This window comes from Entelurus aequoreus, linkage group LG14 (genome assembly GCF_033978785.1).
Source record: "Entelurus aequoreus isolate RoL-2023_Sb linkage group LG14, RoL_Eaeq_v1.1, whole genome shotgun sequence".
Classification (NCBI taxonomy): domain Eukaryota; kingdom Metazoa; phylum Chordata; class Actinopteri; order Syngnathiformes; family Syngnathidae; genus Entelurus; species Entelurus aequoreus.
In genome coordinates, this window is record NC_084744.1 from 19,737,633 (window position 1) to 19,756,120 (window position 18,488).

The window sequence follows — 18,488 nt, forward strand, 5'->3', positions numbered from 1 at the left end:
CGGACAAAAAGTGCCCGTGGTGGTGATGTTTCAGCTCAAATAGGCAGTTTTCTTTTTTGTACACCCAAGTGGAGCATCTACCGGTGGAGACGGAAGTAGATTGTGTGGCATCGGCGTGGTGTCTCCTCCATGTTTGTGTGACAACATGGGGTTTTTGGATGTTGTCTTTAAAAGCCCTGATCGGATCGGAAAGGCTGTGCGCGCGTGATAACGAAGTACTCACAGCTGGATGCTAGCCTATCTCAGGAAACTTGGCTGAGAGTGACCTCCATAAATGAGAGGCATTCATTCGGTGCAGGTCCGTGTCTTCAGTGTGAGGAACCCTTCCGATAAGTTTCAGCAAGCATCATTGGCACAATTATCTCTAATGCCGGAGGCGAGTTTTGTTTTTTATATAATTCCCCCCCCACCCCACCCCCCCCACCCCAATTGTCTCCTTTGACCTAAATTGACGCGGCGTGCTCTTGACAGTTTTTGAATCCATGCAAGATTTCTATCATTCTTTTATACCGTGCAGCGAGCAGGCAAACCCCAGGCACATTTACATGCTAATGAGTTGAAAGCACGCTGAATTGTGGTGTCAACAGACGTTCAAACAATGCACAGCTCAGTTCGGTGTCAATAAACGGGCGGTGACAACTGATGGGCATCAGCGCTCGGAGGCAAGTTCATATTTGTGTGCTCTCCTGACGAAGGTGTCGTTTACACTTAGAGCCTCCACACTGCGGCGCCATTGAAGTGCTACTTTAAGAAAGCATTTGGCAGCGATGCAGCCTCAATATTACAATCTCACAGGTGCATCACAAGCGTTTTCTCATTTTCAGAACATCTACGAACTGAAGTGTTTTTGTATGGGAGAGTAAATAGAACAGGAGCTAAGCTTTTCACTCAGCCATTAGGGACCTTGTGTCTCTTAAATAACCTAAACGTCCACCAAATTCTAAAACAGTGCTTTTCACCCTATTTGGGTGAAAAATATTTTTTTGCAAACCAGTAATTATAGTCTGCAAATTATGTGTTGTTGTTGAGTGGTCGGTGCTGTCTAGAGCTCGGCAGAGTAACCATTTAATACTCTTCCACATCAGTAGGTGGCAGCCGGTAGCTAATTGCTTTGTAGATGTCGGAAACAGCGGGAGGCAGTGTGGAAGTAAAAATTTAACTAATGCTTAAACCAAAAATAAACAAAAGGTGAGCACCCCTAAGAAAAGGCATTGAAGCTTAGGGAAGGCTATGCAGAACAAAACTAAAACTGAACTGGCTACAAAGTAAACAAAAACAGAATGCTGGACGACAGCAAAGACTTACTGTGGAGCAAAGACGGCGTCCACAATGTACATCCGAACATGACATGACAATCAACAATGTCCACACAAAGGATAAAAACAACTGAAATGTTCTTGATTGCTAAAACAAAGTAGATGCGGGAAATATCGCTCAAAGGAAGACATGAAACTGCTACAGGAAAATACCAAAAAAAAGAGAAAAAGCCACTAAAATAGGAGCGCAAGACAAGAACTAAAACACTACACACAGGAAGATACCAAAAAACTCAAAATAAGTCACGGCGTGATGTGACAGGTCGTGACAGTACACCTACTTTGAGACAAGAGCTATATTGATGCATGGTTGGTTATGGTTTAAAGTCATATCCAACAATTGCGACAAAGACTTTTTCCTGTCAACTGAGTTTTGTTTTTTAATGATTTCCGCTGGTGGTGTGCAAAAAATGTGCCTTGGCTCAAAAAAGGTTGAAAAACACTGGTGTAGTGTAGCAAACAGCTACAGAGTATTTTCCTTAATTGGGTTTCATGGTGGACATGTTGTGACACGTCGGTCATGAATTAAAAAATGTCCGACTCACGCGAGGATGTTGAAGTAAATTTCTACCATATACGTCACAGGTCAGAAAACATCACAAATCAGGGCAAACTCTAAACCTGGGGTGTCAAACGTAAGGCCCGCTGGCCGGATCAAGGCCGCGAACAGGTTTTATTTAGCCCGCGGGATGAGTTTGCTAAGTATAAAAATGAGCCGAAATCTTTGAATGAAAGAAACTGCTGTTCTAAATGTGTCCACTAGATGTCACAATAGCAATTCTTTGTATCTATGTAGATTATCCAATCCAATCCACTTTATTTATATAGCACATTTAAACAACAAAAATGTTAAAAACAAGATTAAAATACTATCCTTAGCTCCACCAATGACTGAATAAAAACAAAAAATAAATCAATACAAAAACAAGATAAAAACAAGATAAAAATTAAAAAATATATTAAAACGATTTTAAATTATGCTACATATGTAAAAAAAAACAAAAAAACACGGTGACACAGGGGTTAGTGCATGTGCTTCACAATACGAAGGTCCTGAGCAGTCCTGAGTTCAATCCCGGGCTCGGGATCTTTCTGTGTGGAGTTTGCATGTTCTCCCCGTGACTGTGTGGGTTCCCTCCGGGTACTCCGGCTTCCTCCCACCTCCAAAAACATGCACCTGGGGATAGGTTGATTGGCAACACTAAATAGGCCCTAGTGTGTGGATGTTGTCTGTCTATCTGTGTTGGCCCTGCGATGAGGTGGCGACTTGTCCAGGGTGTACCCCGCCTACCGCCCGAATGCAGCTGAGATAGGCTCCAGCACCCCCTGCAGCCCTGAAAGGGACAAGCGGTAGAAAATGGATGGATGGATGGATGAATGATTGACTAAATTAGCCCTAGTGTGCAAATGTTGTCTGTCTATACACCTGTATGTGTTTTCCCTGTGATGAGGTGGTGACTTGTCCAGGGTGTACCCCACCTTCCACCCGAATGCATCTGAGATAGGCTCCAGTACCCCTGCGACCCCGAACGGGACAAGCGGTAGAAAATGGATGGATGGATGGATGAACGGCTGCCGACCAATGACGGTGTAGTGAGAGACAGTGCAGTGTAACAATGCATGCCGCTTGAGATAAGACATTTTAGATCATTTTCAACTCCCAACAAGATACTTTATGTTTCCATTCCCCAAAATGAAGACATATCTTGGGAAAAGTAGACAACTGGTCTTAAGATACTGCTGTTTGAAGTCTTCACGTCTGGGAAACGCTCCATTTTTACTTGGTTGCTTTTAGTTGGAAGTGCCATTTGAGACGCAAAACTGCACGGGCATACAATCCTTTTGGGGTTTAGTGCACATTAAAAGACGATCAGTTTCAGCTTTTTCCGCAGCTTGATTGCAGAGTATATACCAAGGGACGGCGATGCTTTGATTTGTGGATGCATTGTGCTGAAATGAAAGTAAAAAGTTAGTGTTCAGTGAATGGAACATAAGTTTGCTCACTAGGACCTCAGCTAAACTGTGTTCTAAATATAACATATATTGAATTGTTTTACATGGGGCGGGGGTGTTACTTAAAAGCAATAAAAACTAAACTGACAGTAATCGTGAGCGTATTGTGTTCAAGTCCGCACAGTGACATTAACGAGGCGTTGACCTTCTGGTAGCGCCTGCAGCTGGTACGACGAGGTGCTTGGCTTTTCTATTAAATCAATGACTCATCAGCATTTGGTTTTTTTTTGGTCGCATGCAGCCAAACTGAATTTGCTTAACGTGAACAGTTTAATCAACATAAAAATTGTGTCTCTGAGGTGAGAAGAGGAAACTGACACAAGATAGAGTTGTAAAACAAAAGAAGTGTAAAGTGTGAATATACCAGGATGTAAATGTAACATATGTAGTGAGTAAACAGTGTATATGTGATAAGCAGTTCATAAAATAAGTAAAGTTTAAGTTTAAAGTACCACTGATAGTCACACACACACTAGGTGTGGTGAAATTACCCTCTGCATTAGACCCATCACCTTGTTCCACCCCCTGGAAGGTAAGGGGAGCAGTGAGCAGCAGCGGTGGCCGCGCTCGGGAATCATTTTTGGTGATTTAACCCCCAATTCCAACCCTTGATGCTGAGTGCCAAGCAGGGAGGTAACGTGTCCCATTTTTACTGTCTTTGGTATGACCCGGCCGGGGTTTGAACTCACGACCTACCGATCTCAGAGCGGACACTCTATTGTCAATAATTATTCCAAATTCTAATGTGAGATTTAGTTAGTAAGCAAGACAATCTTTTCAGTAGGAAATAACAAAAACTCTAGGGTCAAGTGTCACCAAGAAACCTAACTTAGCTCTGTATCCATATTGGTTCTTAGTAAGTATTCTATTTTTGTTTGTGAAACTCTCTAATCTGTTATTGAACAGTTTTTGAACAGTTTTTCAATGATTTGAGAAAATTGTGGAAGTAAAGAAGCAGGTCTATAATTTGTAAATTGGTGTTTGTCTCCAATCTTATAAAGTGATGCAACTTTAGCTATTTTCTTTTTTGGGGGGAATTAGCGTGTTTGAAATGATAGGTTACTAATGTACATTAATGGTCCTGATATCTCTTCAATAACCTTTTTTATTGTTTCCATATCAATTCTATTACATTATTAGATTTTCAGTTTTTCACGATTTTAACTATATCCTCCTGTGTCACATTATTGACGAACATTGAGTTGGGATTTCTATCTATTGTCATTATAGTTCTCAATTGACTATCGGCTGCACAACACCAAGGCCGCGGAAGAGAGATACGTGGCAGGCTTACACACACACATGCATCCACAAAAATATACGCCACACCCACACATACCCCACCCCCCATCCAACGCCCTTGACGCGTTCCCCTTAGGAGTGATGGACGGATGGGCAGCACCTAAAGAGCTGCAGCCTGCCACCGTGGCACCCACTCCCTTCCCTCTGTTGCAAGTTTCAAGTTGTATGTTGTAATATGTATATGTGCTTTGCTATGGAGATTTTTTCCCACTCCAGGCTGGGCTCCTAAGGGGGCCCAGTCTAGATTGTATTTTTTTACTCTTCTTCCCCCAGCGTTGACCTTTTTACCATCTTTTACAGGGCGCCTTGTGGCGACCCATCAGCGTTCCTGTTCTGTAACCCTGTACACTGTTTGTTTGTCTAATCTTGAACGGGTTTGTGCTGAAAACAAAGTTTTGTTGCACTTGTGCAATGACAATAAAGACCTACTGACCTACCTACCTACCTACTTACCAATTGAAACTGGGTCTGTAATCCTGTCCTCCAATTTTAGTCCAAAAAGTAATTACTGAAGCTTTCAAATGCTTCCTTCATGTTGTCATTATTTATGTTTTCGTCTGAGAGGTATGGGGTGTAATCCCTCTTAGTGCCATTTTTAATAATGCTATTGAGGATGCCCCATGTTGCTCTCATATTGTTTTTGTTTCTGTCTAATAATTGACTGTAATATTATTTTTTACATGTTCGTAGCATGCTAGTTAGCTTGTTTTTATACTTGTAGCTATACTAATAATGTGGCATGTTTTCTTAACACCTTTATTTGACGCTGGTCTTTATTTTGTTTGTTTTTTGCAAAAAAAGCCAAAGAAAAACCAACAAGTTTGCAGTAAACCTTTGATGTTGACTGAACTAAGGATCTGACATGTGTTGACTTCTTAATTGCTACATCAGTGTTGCAAGTAGCCAAAGAAAAAGCAAAACAAATGCTCAAAGCTAGTGCTGAATCAAGGAGCTCATTGTAATAGTGGACTAGTGGTTAGAGTGTCCGCCCTGAGTTCGGTCGGTCGTGAGTTCAAACCCCGGCCGAGTCATACCAAAGACTATAAAAATGGGACCCATTACCTCCCTAGCACTCAGCATCAAGGGTTGGAATTGGGGGTTAAATCACCAAAAATGATTCCCAGGCGCGGCCGCCTCTGCTGCCCACTGCTCCCCTCACCTCCCAGGGGGTGATCAAGGGTGATGGGTGAAATGCAGACAATAATTTCGCCACACCTAGTGTGTGTGTGACAATCATTGGAAAATAAAAAAATAAAACATTGAATAATATGTGTGCAATATTTAGGGCATGGTTTTCCCAAAAAGTGTGGTTACAAATTGTTTGACCTTAAGAAGATGTAACATTCAAGGAGCCAGTGTACTTATCCAGCCTTAATTGAGTTCACACTTTTAGGAACCAAGAGCCATCAAGATTCATGTCAAGTAAAGTAGAAATTACTTTTTAATTTATGCAAGACTCATGGCGAGAAAAATGAGGCCTTTACATATTTTAACTTGCTCTTTGTATGGAAGAATAAAGGATAGGATAGGATAGGATAGGACTTTATTGCCATTGCACAAGTACAAAACTAAAGTAAACTATGGAAAATTCCAATACTTGCGTCAACATTTAAATTTATGTCAGTCTTCTTTCACGCTCCAATTCCATTTCTATCTGTTTCTTTTTCAATGCCAGATGCCATGTTGCTGGTGGCTCAGAGACTGGAAGGACCTTTCAACATAGAATCTGTCATGGACCCAATTGATGTGAAGATCTCAGAGGCCATCATGAACATGCAAGATAACAGCGCCCAGGTCTCCTACAAGGTATGTCAACGCCTACATTGCACCATTAATTGGTGGAAGTAACAGCTCTCTATTTGTCTGTGAGGTGTCTAATTGAACATGTTCTTATTACAGTACACTCACTTTTACAGCTTTAGGTGGAAATAACATGTCTTAATTTGGTTGGAGGTTCTGAGGGTGCGTTTATACGGGAAGGTAAAACAGCGCAGTGTTTCTCATAAACTGCCAAGATACCTGTGGCGGTGGGGGCGTGACTATGGGCGTGGCTATGGGCGTGGTCACCATGACATCATCGAGTAATTTGCATAATTTACTACAATGATTTGATTTTCTCTAAAAAGGCTCAAAAAATGTATACTTACTAATTAATAATAACAGTTTTGTTTTAAACGTCCGTCCATCCATCCATCCATTTTACAATATAATTACAACACTTTATGTACATATTTATATACAGATTTGAACAATAAGTTATTCACTGAAATATATGTATTAATTGTGGTTCTTACAAAAAATATATCTTATAAAATATAAAAGCTAAAATGTCTCAAAGCTCTGCCCCTTTAATTAGTGCATACTAAATAATTTAACTTTAGCCTACTACTACAACCATATTATTTACCAGCAACATAAAGTGAAACAGAGGCAGAGGTGTCCTGCCACAGTCAGTAACAAATAAACAGAAAACAGTAGTGGTGGTAGATAGACACAGAGCTTCATCAAACATCTGATCCACTGAACAAAGAGCTCCAAAAATCTTGAACTTTAGACTGCCATCAGTTTTACTCCCTACACTTAACCATGTGTTTCCTACTGCCTGCAGACTTTGCACCCTTTGTTATATACACATGTTGTGTTTCTAATATAAATACATTTAATAAAGTCAAATACAAATAAGGCAACAAGAGAAGTATCCTACACTTCTCTTTTGTAAAGTAAATCTGAACAGCCGATATGGGCATCTACATCAACTATATGATTTGCCTGTGAAGCTGGAGAGGACAAAATATATATATATATATATTTATTTATTTATTTTAATTTTAATTTTTTTAATTTTTAATTTAATTTAATTTATTTATTTTTTTAATTTGTGGCGGACGTAATTCTTTCGTGGCGGGCCGCCACAAATAAATGAATGTGTGGGAAACACAGCAGCGTGTTTCAAGGACAGACGCTGTGCTGCTTTCCCCATACGCGGATGTGTAAGGGGCCCCGTTTTGTGTGAATAAGCACATGCAAAATGTCAATTAATTAATGACAGGTTACTTCATGTGAAATTTTACCAAGATTGTATTCTTAGGCCCCTTGTACACTAAGCCGGCAAAGGTTATCCAGGGTAAATCCCACCTAACCTTATCCTTGTCCACACACACACAGTGGTCGTTTAAGACCCTCCCCTCCTCCGTCCGCCGGTGCAATGCAACCTAGTACGCATGCTCAGAAAATGCACACGTCATAGTCACCTCCAGTGTTGCTTTGTGTGCAAGTTCCTGAATTAAATGTAACTTATCTGAACAAAATCCAGTGTTGTGGTATTTCAATTAACTGGAATCCAGTGTGCTGTGGGGCCCTATTGCAGTGGCTCACACCTGAGCCATCATAAATTAATCAAATCTTTAATGGACATGTAAAAGTAAACAATATGACAAAGAACATTTTACAACAATCAATATATGGATCTCACTCTTTTGCCTTCACTTTCATTGTCCATTCTTTTTTGGTGACTTTATATACTCTGGACCTAGACGTTGAGTCCGCGTCATACATGGCGGACAATAACTGATACAGTCTGCTTTGCCAGTCCAAATGCATTTTCTGTATGCCGTAGTCTTCACTCGACGGCCAGGTAATACAAAGCACACGCTACCTTTTTTATCACATCCACGGGAGCCCGCATTCTCGTTGTCTCTCCTTCGACAAATGGACGAAATTTTTCGGTAAGTAGAATCACAGCTGACCCGGACATTAGAAAGTTCTCTTGCGTGTTGTATCCCAAATAGCTGCAAATCGTGCGTTTTCTTCTCTTAAGGTATTCATGTGTGATTTCCACAAGCGTCTGTACATGTAGAACAGTGGTGTCCAAAGAGCGGCACGGGAGCCATTTGCGGCCCACAGGTAATTTTTTAACGACCCCACGGTACATTCTAAAAATACGATGAAAATAAACCAACGTAAAAAGTGGTATAAAAGAGCAAACAGGTGAAATGTAACAAGAAAATGTTGCATTATTTACTCTAATAACACAAAGCTGCCATGCAGGCTGTTTCTTTCTATAAAAAATAATAATGAATCAAAATTTGATTGATTGATTGAGACTTTTATTAGTAGGTTGCACAGTGAAGTACATATTCCGTACAATTGACCACTAAATGGTAACACCCGAATAAGTTTTTCAACTTGTTTAAGTCGGGGTCCACTTAAATTGATTCATGATACAGATATATACTATCATATATACTATCATCATAATACAGTCATCACACAAGATAATCACATTGAATTATTTACATTATTTACAATCAGGAGTGTGGAGGGGGGGTGGGGTGGGGGGGGGGGTGGGATATGGACATCAAGTAGTGGACATAGAGAGAGAGAGAGAGAGAGAGAGAGATCAGAAGGCATAAGAAAAAGAATCTGCATTTGATTGTTTACATTTGATTATTAGCAATCCGGGGAGGGTGTTAGTTTAGGGTTGTAGCTGCCTGGAGGTGAACTTTTATAGCGGTTTTGAAGGAGGATAGAGATGCCCTTTCTTTTATACCTGTTGGGAGCGCATTCCACATTGATGTGGCATAGAAAGAGAATGAGTTAAGACCTTTGTTAGTTCGGAATCTGGGTTTAACGTGGTTAGTGGAGCACCCCCTGGTGTTGAGGTTATGGCGGTCATTATGAATTATTGACCTATTCAAGGCTCCATTTACTTCACATTAAATATTCCACTTTGAGATATTTTGGGGGGGAAATGTTGCATATTTTTTGGTTGCCATTTAAAAAACAAAGTTTTTTAAAGAAGTGCCTAAAACGAACAAACAAAAAACATAAACAACAATAAAACTTATAATTGACGGATAAATCTGAAGTTGATCTTGAGACTATTGTGGTAAAAGTAAAAAAAAAATGTTGGATTTATTTTTTTAAACTTTACTGAGCAGTACCCTTTTGGATCCCCAATAATTTTAGTGGGACTTTTTTTTTTTTTTTTAAGTGTCATTGCTCAAAAAATAATGAATTAAAATCAATTTTGTTATGAGTTATTGACTTTTTTAGGACTCCAATTATTGTATAATCTCAAATATTCCACTTTAAAATGTTATTGGGTGAAAATATTGCATATTTTGTGTTTTTTTCCATAAAAAAAACACAGTTTTCCTTGACAAAAATGGCATACAACTTAAATCTTTGAAAGCGTTATATTGACAGATAGACCTAATGTTGATCTAGAGATTTAAACCTTGAATAATAATAATAATAATAATAATAATAATAATAATACTAAATAATGACACATTTTTCTTTTTTTTTTTGACCAAAACCTTTTGGGGTCCCCGTGATCAAGTCTGAGTGGAGGCCTAAATGTATCTTTTTTATACATATATTGTATTGGTTTTTAAAATAAAAAATATCAAAATGGCCCCCGCTTGCTTTGATTTTTCAGTGTGCGGCCCTCAGTGGAAAAAGTTTGGACATCCCTGATGTAGAAGAATGAGAAACACGGGCATGTCTGGATGACTCGCCTCCATCTTTCCAGCGGTTAGCTCCGGTTATTATGAAGCTGGCTGTGGCGCGTTCTTTCTGGCGTCACTTCCTCTCCGAACTCAGTTTGTAAACGATCAATGAGTCCATACAAAGCTAAGAGCCGGAGATTCAAGAAATAGACGGTGCACTTACCCGTGTAAAAAACGATGGTTTAGTGTAGCTGACACGGGGCTTAGGCTAAATAATTATTTGTTTAAGGAGTTATCCGGCTTAATGTAGACATGGCCTTAGATACTTCCTCCTCCATCACTGATAATAATCTAATGGAAAAGTTCCATCACTATCCCCCATGGTGTGCAGTGTTAGTTCTGTTCTTGAAAGCCAGTTGCACTGGGTTGGATCCCCAGTTGGAGTTGTGTCAGGAAGATTTGCAAATATATTGTTATAGTTTTAACAAAAAAATAATAAATGATTGAGCAATTTAAATTCCATGAATTAGTCTTGGAATAAAGCATCCATAAAATATAATCAATTAAGTGAAAAGTAGAACAATTGTTTCACAAAATTGTTATGGGGGCAAATAAAAGTCGGCTTAGGGCCCCAATTTAGTTAGTGACGGCCCTGTCCAGACAATATCCTTCTTTCCTTTGTCTATACTGCTTGCCTTCATTACACTCATTGGATAGCTGGAGCCTATCCCAGCTGAGTTTGGTGTATACTGGACTGGTCACCAACCAATCACAGGACTTATACAGACAAACAACCACTCATATCAATATTCCCATTCATAGATCATTTAAAGTCTCCCTGGGGTTCAACTAAGTGTCTATCAATGAAGCATGTTTTTGCACTGTGGGAGGTGTGTGGGTGCTACTTGTATACAACAATGTTGCCAAAACAATCACACAGAGCTGCATAAACGCACACAATCACTTATCAAGGTATCATGCCTGCTCATCACAGTAAATGTAAATTTGCAGACAGTAGGCACTGATGATGATTTCCAGATCTAAGTTAAAGTTAAAGTACCACTGATAGTCTCACACACACACTAGGTGTGGTGAAATTACCCTCTGCATTTGACCCATCCCCTTGTTCCACCCCCTGGGAGGTGAGGGGAGCAGTAAGCAGCAGCGCTGGCCGCGTTCAGGAACCATTTTGGTGATTTAACCCCCAATTCCAACCCTTGATGCTGAGTGGGAGGGAGGCAATGGGTCCAATTTTTATAGTCTTTGGTATGACTTGGTCGGGGTTTGAATTCACGACCTACCGATCCCAGGTCTACAAGTGATCTAACCACAAAGCCACTGAGCAGGCCAATCTAAGATAAGATATGAATTATATTTCTGCAATTGCAACTTATAGGAGAGATCTGATGTCAATGCCAGCCTGACGTCATCAAAATATGAGAGGCAATTTTTTTTTTTTTTAAAGTGCAGTTCCCCTTTAAGTACCATGTTTTAGTTTATTTTATTCAAACACATTGTGTGCAATTTTACAGTGGCCAAAAATATATTTGTTAAATAAAAAACCTTGTCTTGTTTTCAGTGACTATTTAGGCCTACTGCATTAGTGTATTTTAATGTTGGTCATAATGTGAATAGTGTTTTCTGAGGGGGTACTTGGTGAAAAAAGAACCATGGCTGTACAGTGTACCTTCTACCATCCTAGTCACGTCACATCCGTTGTGTCCTTGTATAACCCATTTATCATTTATTATTTACAGTAATTATAAAATATTGCCAACTTAGGGAGAATGAGATGTACTTTTAGAACACTAGTAAATTGTATGGATAAGGACTTTTTTTTTTAATAAATACAAATAAAAATAAAAAAATGTTTTTTTTCAACCCAAAATCTGCAAATTTGAGATGCAGATTCTGAATGGTATGTATATACAGTCATGGTCAAAAGTTTACATACACTTGTAAAGAACATAATGTCATGGCTGTCTTGAGTATCCAATAATTTCTACAACTCTTTTTTATTTGTGATAGAGTGATTGGAGGACAAACTTGTTGGTCACAAAAAAACATTTGTGAAGTTTGGTTCTTTTATGAATTTATTATGGGTCTACTGAAAATGTGACCAAATCTGCTGGGTCGAAAGTATACATACAGCAATGTTAATATTTGGTTACATGTCTCTTGGCAAGTTTCACTGCGATAAGGCGCTTTTGGTTGCCATCCACAAGCTTCTGGTTGAATTTTTGACCTCTCCTCCTGACAAAATTGGTGCAGTTCAGCTAAATTTGTTGGTTTTCTGACATGGACTTGTTTCTTCAGCATTGTCCACACGTTTAAGTCAGGACTTTGGGAAGGCCATTCTAAAACCTTAATTCTAGCCTGATTTAGCCATTCCTTTACCACTTTTGACATGTGTTTGGGGTCATTGTCCTTTTGGAACACCCAACTGTGCCCAAGACCCAACCTCCGGGCTGATGATTTTAGGTTGTCCTGAAGAATTTGGAGGTAATCCTCCTTTTTCATTGTCCCATTTACTCTCTGTAAAGCACCAGTTCCATTGGCAGCAAAACAGGCCCAGAGCATAATATTACCACCACCATGCTTGACGGTAGGTTTGGTTTTCCTGGGATTAAAGGCCTCACCTTTTCTCCTCCAAACATATTGCTGGGTATTGTGGCCAAACAGCTCAGTTTTTGTTTCATCTGACATCACATGGAACAAGATAAGACCTTCTGGAGGAAAGTTCTGCAGTCAGATTTGGTCACATTTTCAGTAGATCCATAATAAAATCATAAAAGAACCAAACTTCTTGAATGTTTTTTGTGACAAACAAGTTTGTCCTCCAATCACTCTATCACAAATAAATAAGAGTTGTAGAAATTATTGGATACTCAAGACAGCCATGTCATTATGTTCTTTACAAGTGTATGTAAACTTTTGACCATGACTGTATGTAGGGATATTATTGACATGCATTACAGTTAAAAAAAAAACAGCTGGGCACTTGTAAATCAAGCCTTACGGTAGTTAATTGGTTTTAATGGGCTTTCCTCAAACCACTAAAATGTTGGCAGAAGAAAAAAAACCATTTAAATAAAAAATGCACAGGGCTGTACAGATATATTTATTCCCACATACGGTTGACTTTCTCATACAACACATGTGTTTTTTCTCATAATACACACAGTACTGTATGTGGTGTATTTCCAGAAGTTGTAAAACTTAAATAACATTGGTCCCAGTCAAGCTAAATCACCTACTGCATCACCGTGGTTACCTCAGCGTGACACGAAGCGGCTCATTATACCAACAGCGTGGTGTTCAATAAATAGTACATTTCTAACAAAACATCTTTTTTTTTTTCTGTTTTTCTCCGTCCAAAGTCATTTCAGACCCTGACAGTCGGGTGCCCGTGTTTTCTGTAATTGCAGGTTTTTCAAGGTTGTGGCCAGCCAAAACCCTCAGGAATGAGTAGGTCTACCCGTGGCGTACCGGATGTGTTCAACGCCCGCTTCAGGCCGTACAACCCGGATGAGCGTCCAACCACGGCAGCTGGCACAAGCCTAGACAGACTGGTAAGGGCGTCGAATAGCGCTGCTTACCGCCTGAGCGTAAACACAATTTGTCTTCCTCGGACTCGACACTGTTGATTAAAGCTGGTGATTTGCAATCGCCGGCCCCCGCGGACAGGAGATTCATTCTCTGTGCTCGGCCCGCATCCAGGCGCATCTATCGATTGCCGTTTGTTAACGAATCAACAGCGGAGACAGACGAGTGAGGTGTGGCGCGACATGTGCCCTTCATCTTGCCTGTCTGCATACTTGGCAAACAGACTCGGCTTTTCCGAGGCTGACCATGGCCATTGTTCGCTGCAAAGCGAGCCTTGATTTTATATCAGATTTGGCTGCATGTTTGCGGGATTGGATCCTGATACGCGCGTTTCCAACTCAACCTTGAGGGCTAAAATGCTGCATCAGAGTAAAGGTTGTGTGCTGACAGCCCAGCTAAGGGGAAGGACAGTTCTCATCATGGGTTATATACTTCTGCGGTCACAATGCCTTTGTGCTTCTGCTGCCCTTAATTGCTTGTGTTCCTTTAAATTGGTACCACTCACTAAATATAAAACTAAATATTTTATTTATTTTCAGAAATGTTTAAATGGTTATTATGGCTATAAGACTATTATGCAAAAAACACCTTTCTTACCTATTGGTACCTGTTTTTGTGTACTGTATTTTTTGGACTATAAGTCGCAGTTTTTTTCATAGTTTGGGTGCGACTTATACTCAGGAGCGACTTATGTGTGAAACTATTATCACATTACCGTAAAATATAAAATAATATTATTTAGCTCATTCACGTAAGAGACTAGACGTATAAGATTTCATGGGATTTAGCCATTAGGAGTGACAGTTTGTTTGGTAAACGTATAGCATGTTCTATATGTTATAGTTATTTGAATGACTCTTACCATAATATGTTACGTTAACATACCAGGAACGTTCTCAGTTGGTTATTTATGCGTCATATAACGTACACTTATTCAGCTTGTTGTTCACTATTCTTTATTTATTTCAAATTGCCTTTCAAATGTCTATTGTTGGTGTTGGGTTTTATCAAATAAATTTCCGAAAAAAATGCGACTTATACTCCAGTGCGACTTATATATGTTTTTTTCTGTCTTTATTATGCATTTTTGGCAGGTGCGACTTATACTCCGAAAAATACGGTATTTGCGATCTGCATAAGTCCCGAAATTTGAAATCAAACCATGGATGCATCGCGGAGATATTTATAAAACAATCTTGCCTTCCTTCATATGTCCATATATGGTAAAGAGTTACCCGAAAAGTTTTGCGCGAGTCCGCCTTTGTAGTCAAAAAGATCCTTCTTTTCCCTCTATACCCTTGTTGTGGGGTAGACTGACGCGAGTCCGCCTTTGTAGTCAAAAAGATCCTTATTTTCCCTCTATACCCTTGTTGTGGGGTAGACTGACTCGTACATGCACATGCATCCTCGGCCATTTCTATTAAAATACAAGTCGTCCCTGTCAGTAAAAACTGAACTGAAACATGGCTGGAAAATAAGACCGCCCACAAAACGGGGCATCCTGAATCCCGATCCTGGTCAGTAAGCGGCTTGTAGATGGTCTGGAAAACATAATCCATGCAAAATTTCGACCAAAGATCCACTATTACGTGCTGCATTGAACAAAGAGATCCCATTCTCCCAAGTCAAATCCCTTGTGTGATAAACATACTTTGCCAATAAAGCTGATTCTAATTCTGATTTGAAGACAACAAATAAGTGTTTAAATGTTGGAAAAAAATTACAACACGACTCCTTTAAGACAAAAACAGTCTTTATTTATGACTTCATTTCGCATCTCTCCAAGTTACTGGTGTGTGTGAGTGACCGGAAAAAAAGCTCTACAAATGCACATTTTCACCACCAGATTTACTGTATTATTCGGACTATAAAGCACACTTAAAATCCTTTCATTTTGTCAAAACTCGACAGTGCGCCTTATAACCCGGCGCGCCTAATGTACGGAATAATTCTGGTTGTGGATACCGACCTCGAAGCAATTTTATTTGCTACATGGTGTAATAAGTGTGACCAGTAGATGGCAGTCAAACATAAGAGATACATGTAGCCTGCAGGATGACGCTTGTAAACAACACCACAACGTTCAAGGTTTCATTGAGAATATAGAACATTACACACGGCGCTCAAAAATCTGTCAAAATGTTTTAGTACGGCTTTGGTAAGCTATGAAGCCGCACCGCTTGATGGATTGTCAACATACGAGTATTATTATGGTGTGTGTATAAAGTAAGACATATTATCTGGCGTTTTGTTTCACAATAATATGCAAAAGCAACTGTTCTTACCTTCTGGTACCTGCTGATCTGTATTTGGGATCTGCATGAGTCATGAAAAATTGCGCCAGTCCACCTTTGTAGTCCGTGCCGACACCGTAGTCAATAAGCTTCTTCTTTTTCTCTATCTTCTTGTTATGTGACATTCATCCTCCGCTGTTGCCTATTCTAATGTAAAGTAGTGTAAAGTTCTTACTTATATCTGTCAGTAAACTCGCCATGAAAGCGCTAAAACATACTGGTATAGTGACTTTACATTATTCACCCAAATAACTTTAGTTAATAGAGGGTTCCGGTCGGACGGTTTTTCACGGGACACATTTCCGGTGGATGGGGAGACGCTGCTCCGTTATTGATTGAAATAAAGTCTGAATGTCATTAAAACAGTTAGCTCCATCTATTGACACTTCTTCCACTCCCGTCCTTGCAAGGACCGCAAAATGGCACCCATTAGCAGACATATTATATGCCGTTTTGTTTTGCAATATTATGCAAAACAAACCTTCTGGTACCTGATGATGTGTATTTGGGATCTGCATAAGTCGTGAAAATGTGTGCCAGTGCGCCATTGTAGTCCGTGCCGACACCGTAGTCAACTAGCCTCTTCTTTTTCCTCTATCTTCTTGTTATGGGGCATTCATCCTCCGCTGTTGCCATTTCTAATATGAAGTAGCGTAAAGTTCTAACTTGTATCTCGCTATGTAAGCGCTAAAAACTACCGGTGTAATGAGTTTACATAATTTACCCAAGGAACTTTAGTAATTAGAGAGTTCTGGTCGGACGTTTTTTCACAGGACACATTGTTGTTACACGAGTGAACCACGGATGAGGAGATGCTGCTCCGTTATTGATTGAAGTAAAGTCTGAATGTCGTTAAAACAGTTACCTCCATCTTTTGACACTTCTTCCACTCCCGTCCTTGCACGCTACACCGCTACAACAAAGATGACGGGGAGAAGACGCTGCCGAAGGTGAGCCACGTAAATAAGACCGCCCACAAAACGGCGCATCTGGAAGAGACTGTCAGAAAGCGGCTTGAAGATGATCTGTAAAACATCATCTTTGCAACATTTTGACCAAAGAACCACCATTACATGTTATGTAGACCACAAGGAAGTGTTCACATTTAAAAAAAAATCATAATATGACTCCTTTAATGCGCCTTTAAATCCGTTGTGCCTTTTGTTTGAAAATAAACCAGAATAGACCCTCATCGGCAGTGCGCCTTATAATCTGGTGCGCCCTATGGTCCGGAAAATACGGTAGATTTATTCATCGCTCATTAATCACTTCTTTTTACTCAAGTTACGCCATCTGTTGGTGAGCATGTATACATCTCTTGACTCCAAACATAATAAATATACAAGTGGGCCACACTGGTGCGTCACGTCAGTTTAAATTAAAAGCGACCTAATTTTCGGTCCTTCGTTTTTTATGTTTGACTCCTAAAGAGCAGCTACACACATTTACCCGCACAGAAAACTTTGTAGATCTGCGTCATTCCTTGTATTTTATGCATCCCATGAAAAGCGTCTGTGTGTTTAACTCCAACCCCCCGGCCGCCTCAATGAGCGCCTCTCGCCGAGTCACCTCCACTGTGATTGGTCACACTCTTGAGGACTTTTGAAGAGCTGGCCACTTCCTCACTTTGCCGGTGCGAGTGTGGAGTCCATCAAGAATTCCACTTCTGGTGGTTGCCTCTTTAGGAAAGCTTCAAAAGTTACCTTTCTCTTACACCCAAATAAACATTCTCTTGGAGCCATTGCTCAACGTGCTAACATCGTAATTGCAATATAACTTTTAAAGCAGAGCGAGTGAGGTGGGCATACTTTTGGTTTAATCTGACCACAGAACTTTCCTCCAGAAGGTCTTATCTTTGTCCATGTGATGTCAGATTAAACAAAAATTGAGCTGTTTGGCCACAATACTCAGCAATATGTTTGGAGGAGAAAAGGTGAGGCCTCTAATCCCAGGAACACCATGCCTACCGTCAAGCATGGTGGTGGTAGTATTATGCTCTGGGCCTGTTTTGCTGCCAATGGAACTGGTGCTTTACAGAGAGTAAATGGGACAATGAAAAAGGAGGATTACCTCCAAATTCTTCAGGACAACCTAAAATCATCAGCCCGGAGGTTGGGTCTTGGGCGTAGTTGGGTGTTCCAACAGGACAATGACCCCAAACACACGTCAAAAATGGTAAAGGAATGGCTAAATCAGGCTGGAATTAAGGTTTTAGAATGGCCTTCCCAAAGTCCTGACTTAAACGTGTGGACAATGCTGAAGAAACAAGTCTATGTCAGAAAACTAACACATTTAGCTGAAATGCACCAATTTTATCAAGAGGAGTGGTCAAAAATTCAACCAGAAGCTTGTGGATGGCTACCAAAAGCGCCTTATTGCAGTGAAACTTGCCAAGGGACATGTAACCAAATATTAACATTGCTGTATGTATACTTTTGACCCAGCAGATTTGGTCATATTTTCAGTAGACCCATAATAAATTCATGAAAGAACCAAACTTCATG

The 18,488-nt window shown here is 40.0% G+C and overlaps 1 protein-coding gene across 2 annotated transcripts in view; it reads left to right on the top strand.

Annotated features, from left to right (window-relative positions):
* The window catches only part of LOC133664495 (glypican-6-like), a 252,654-nt gene that overhangs the window by 139,136 nt on the left and 95,030 nt on the right, over positions 1-18,488 (top strand). For both annotated transcript variants that reach the window (XM_062069162.1, XM_062069163.1), the window contains exons 5-6: positions 6,307-6,437; positions 13,513-13,656. In XM_062069162.1, coding sequence (XP_061925146.1) covers positions 6,307-6,437; positions 13,513-13,656 — 275 coding nt within the window. The remainder of the gene's footprint in view (positions 1-6,306; positions 6,438-13,512; positions 13,657-18,488) is intronic.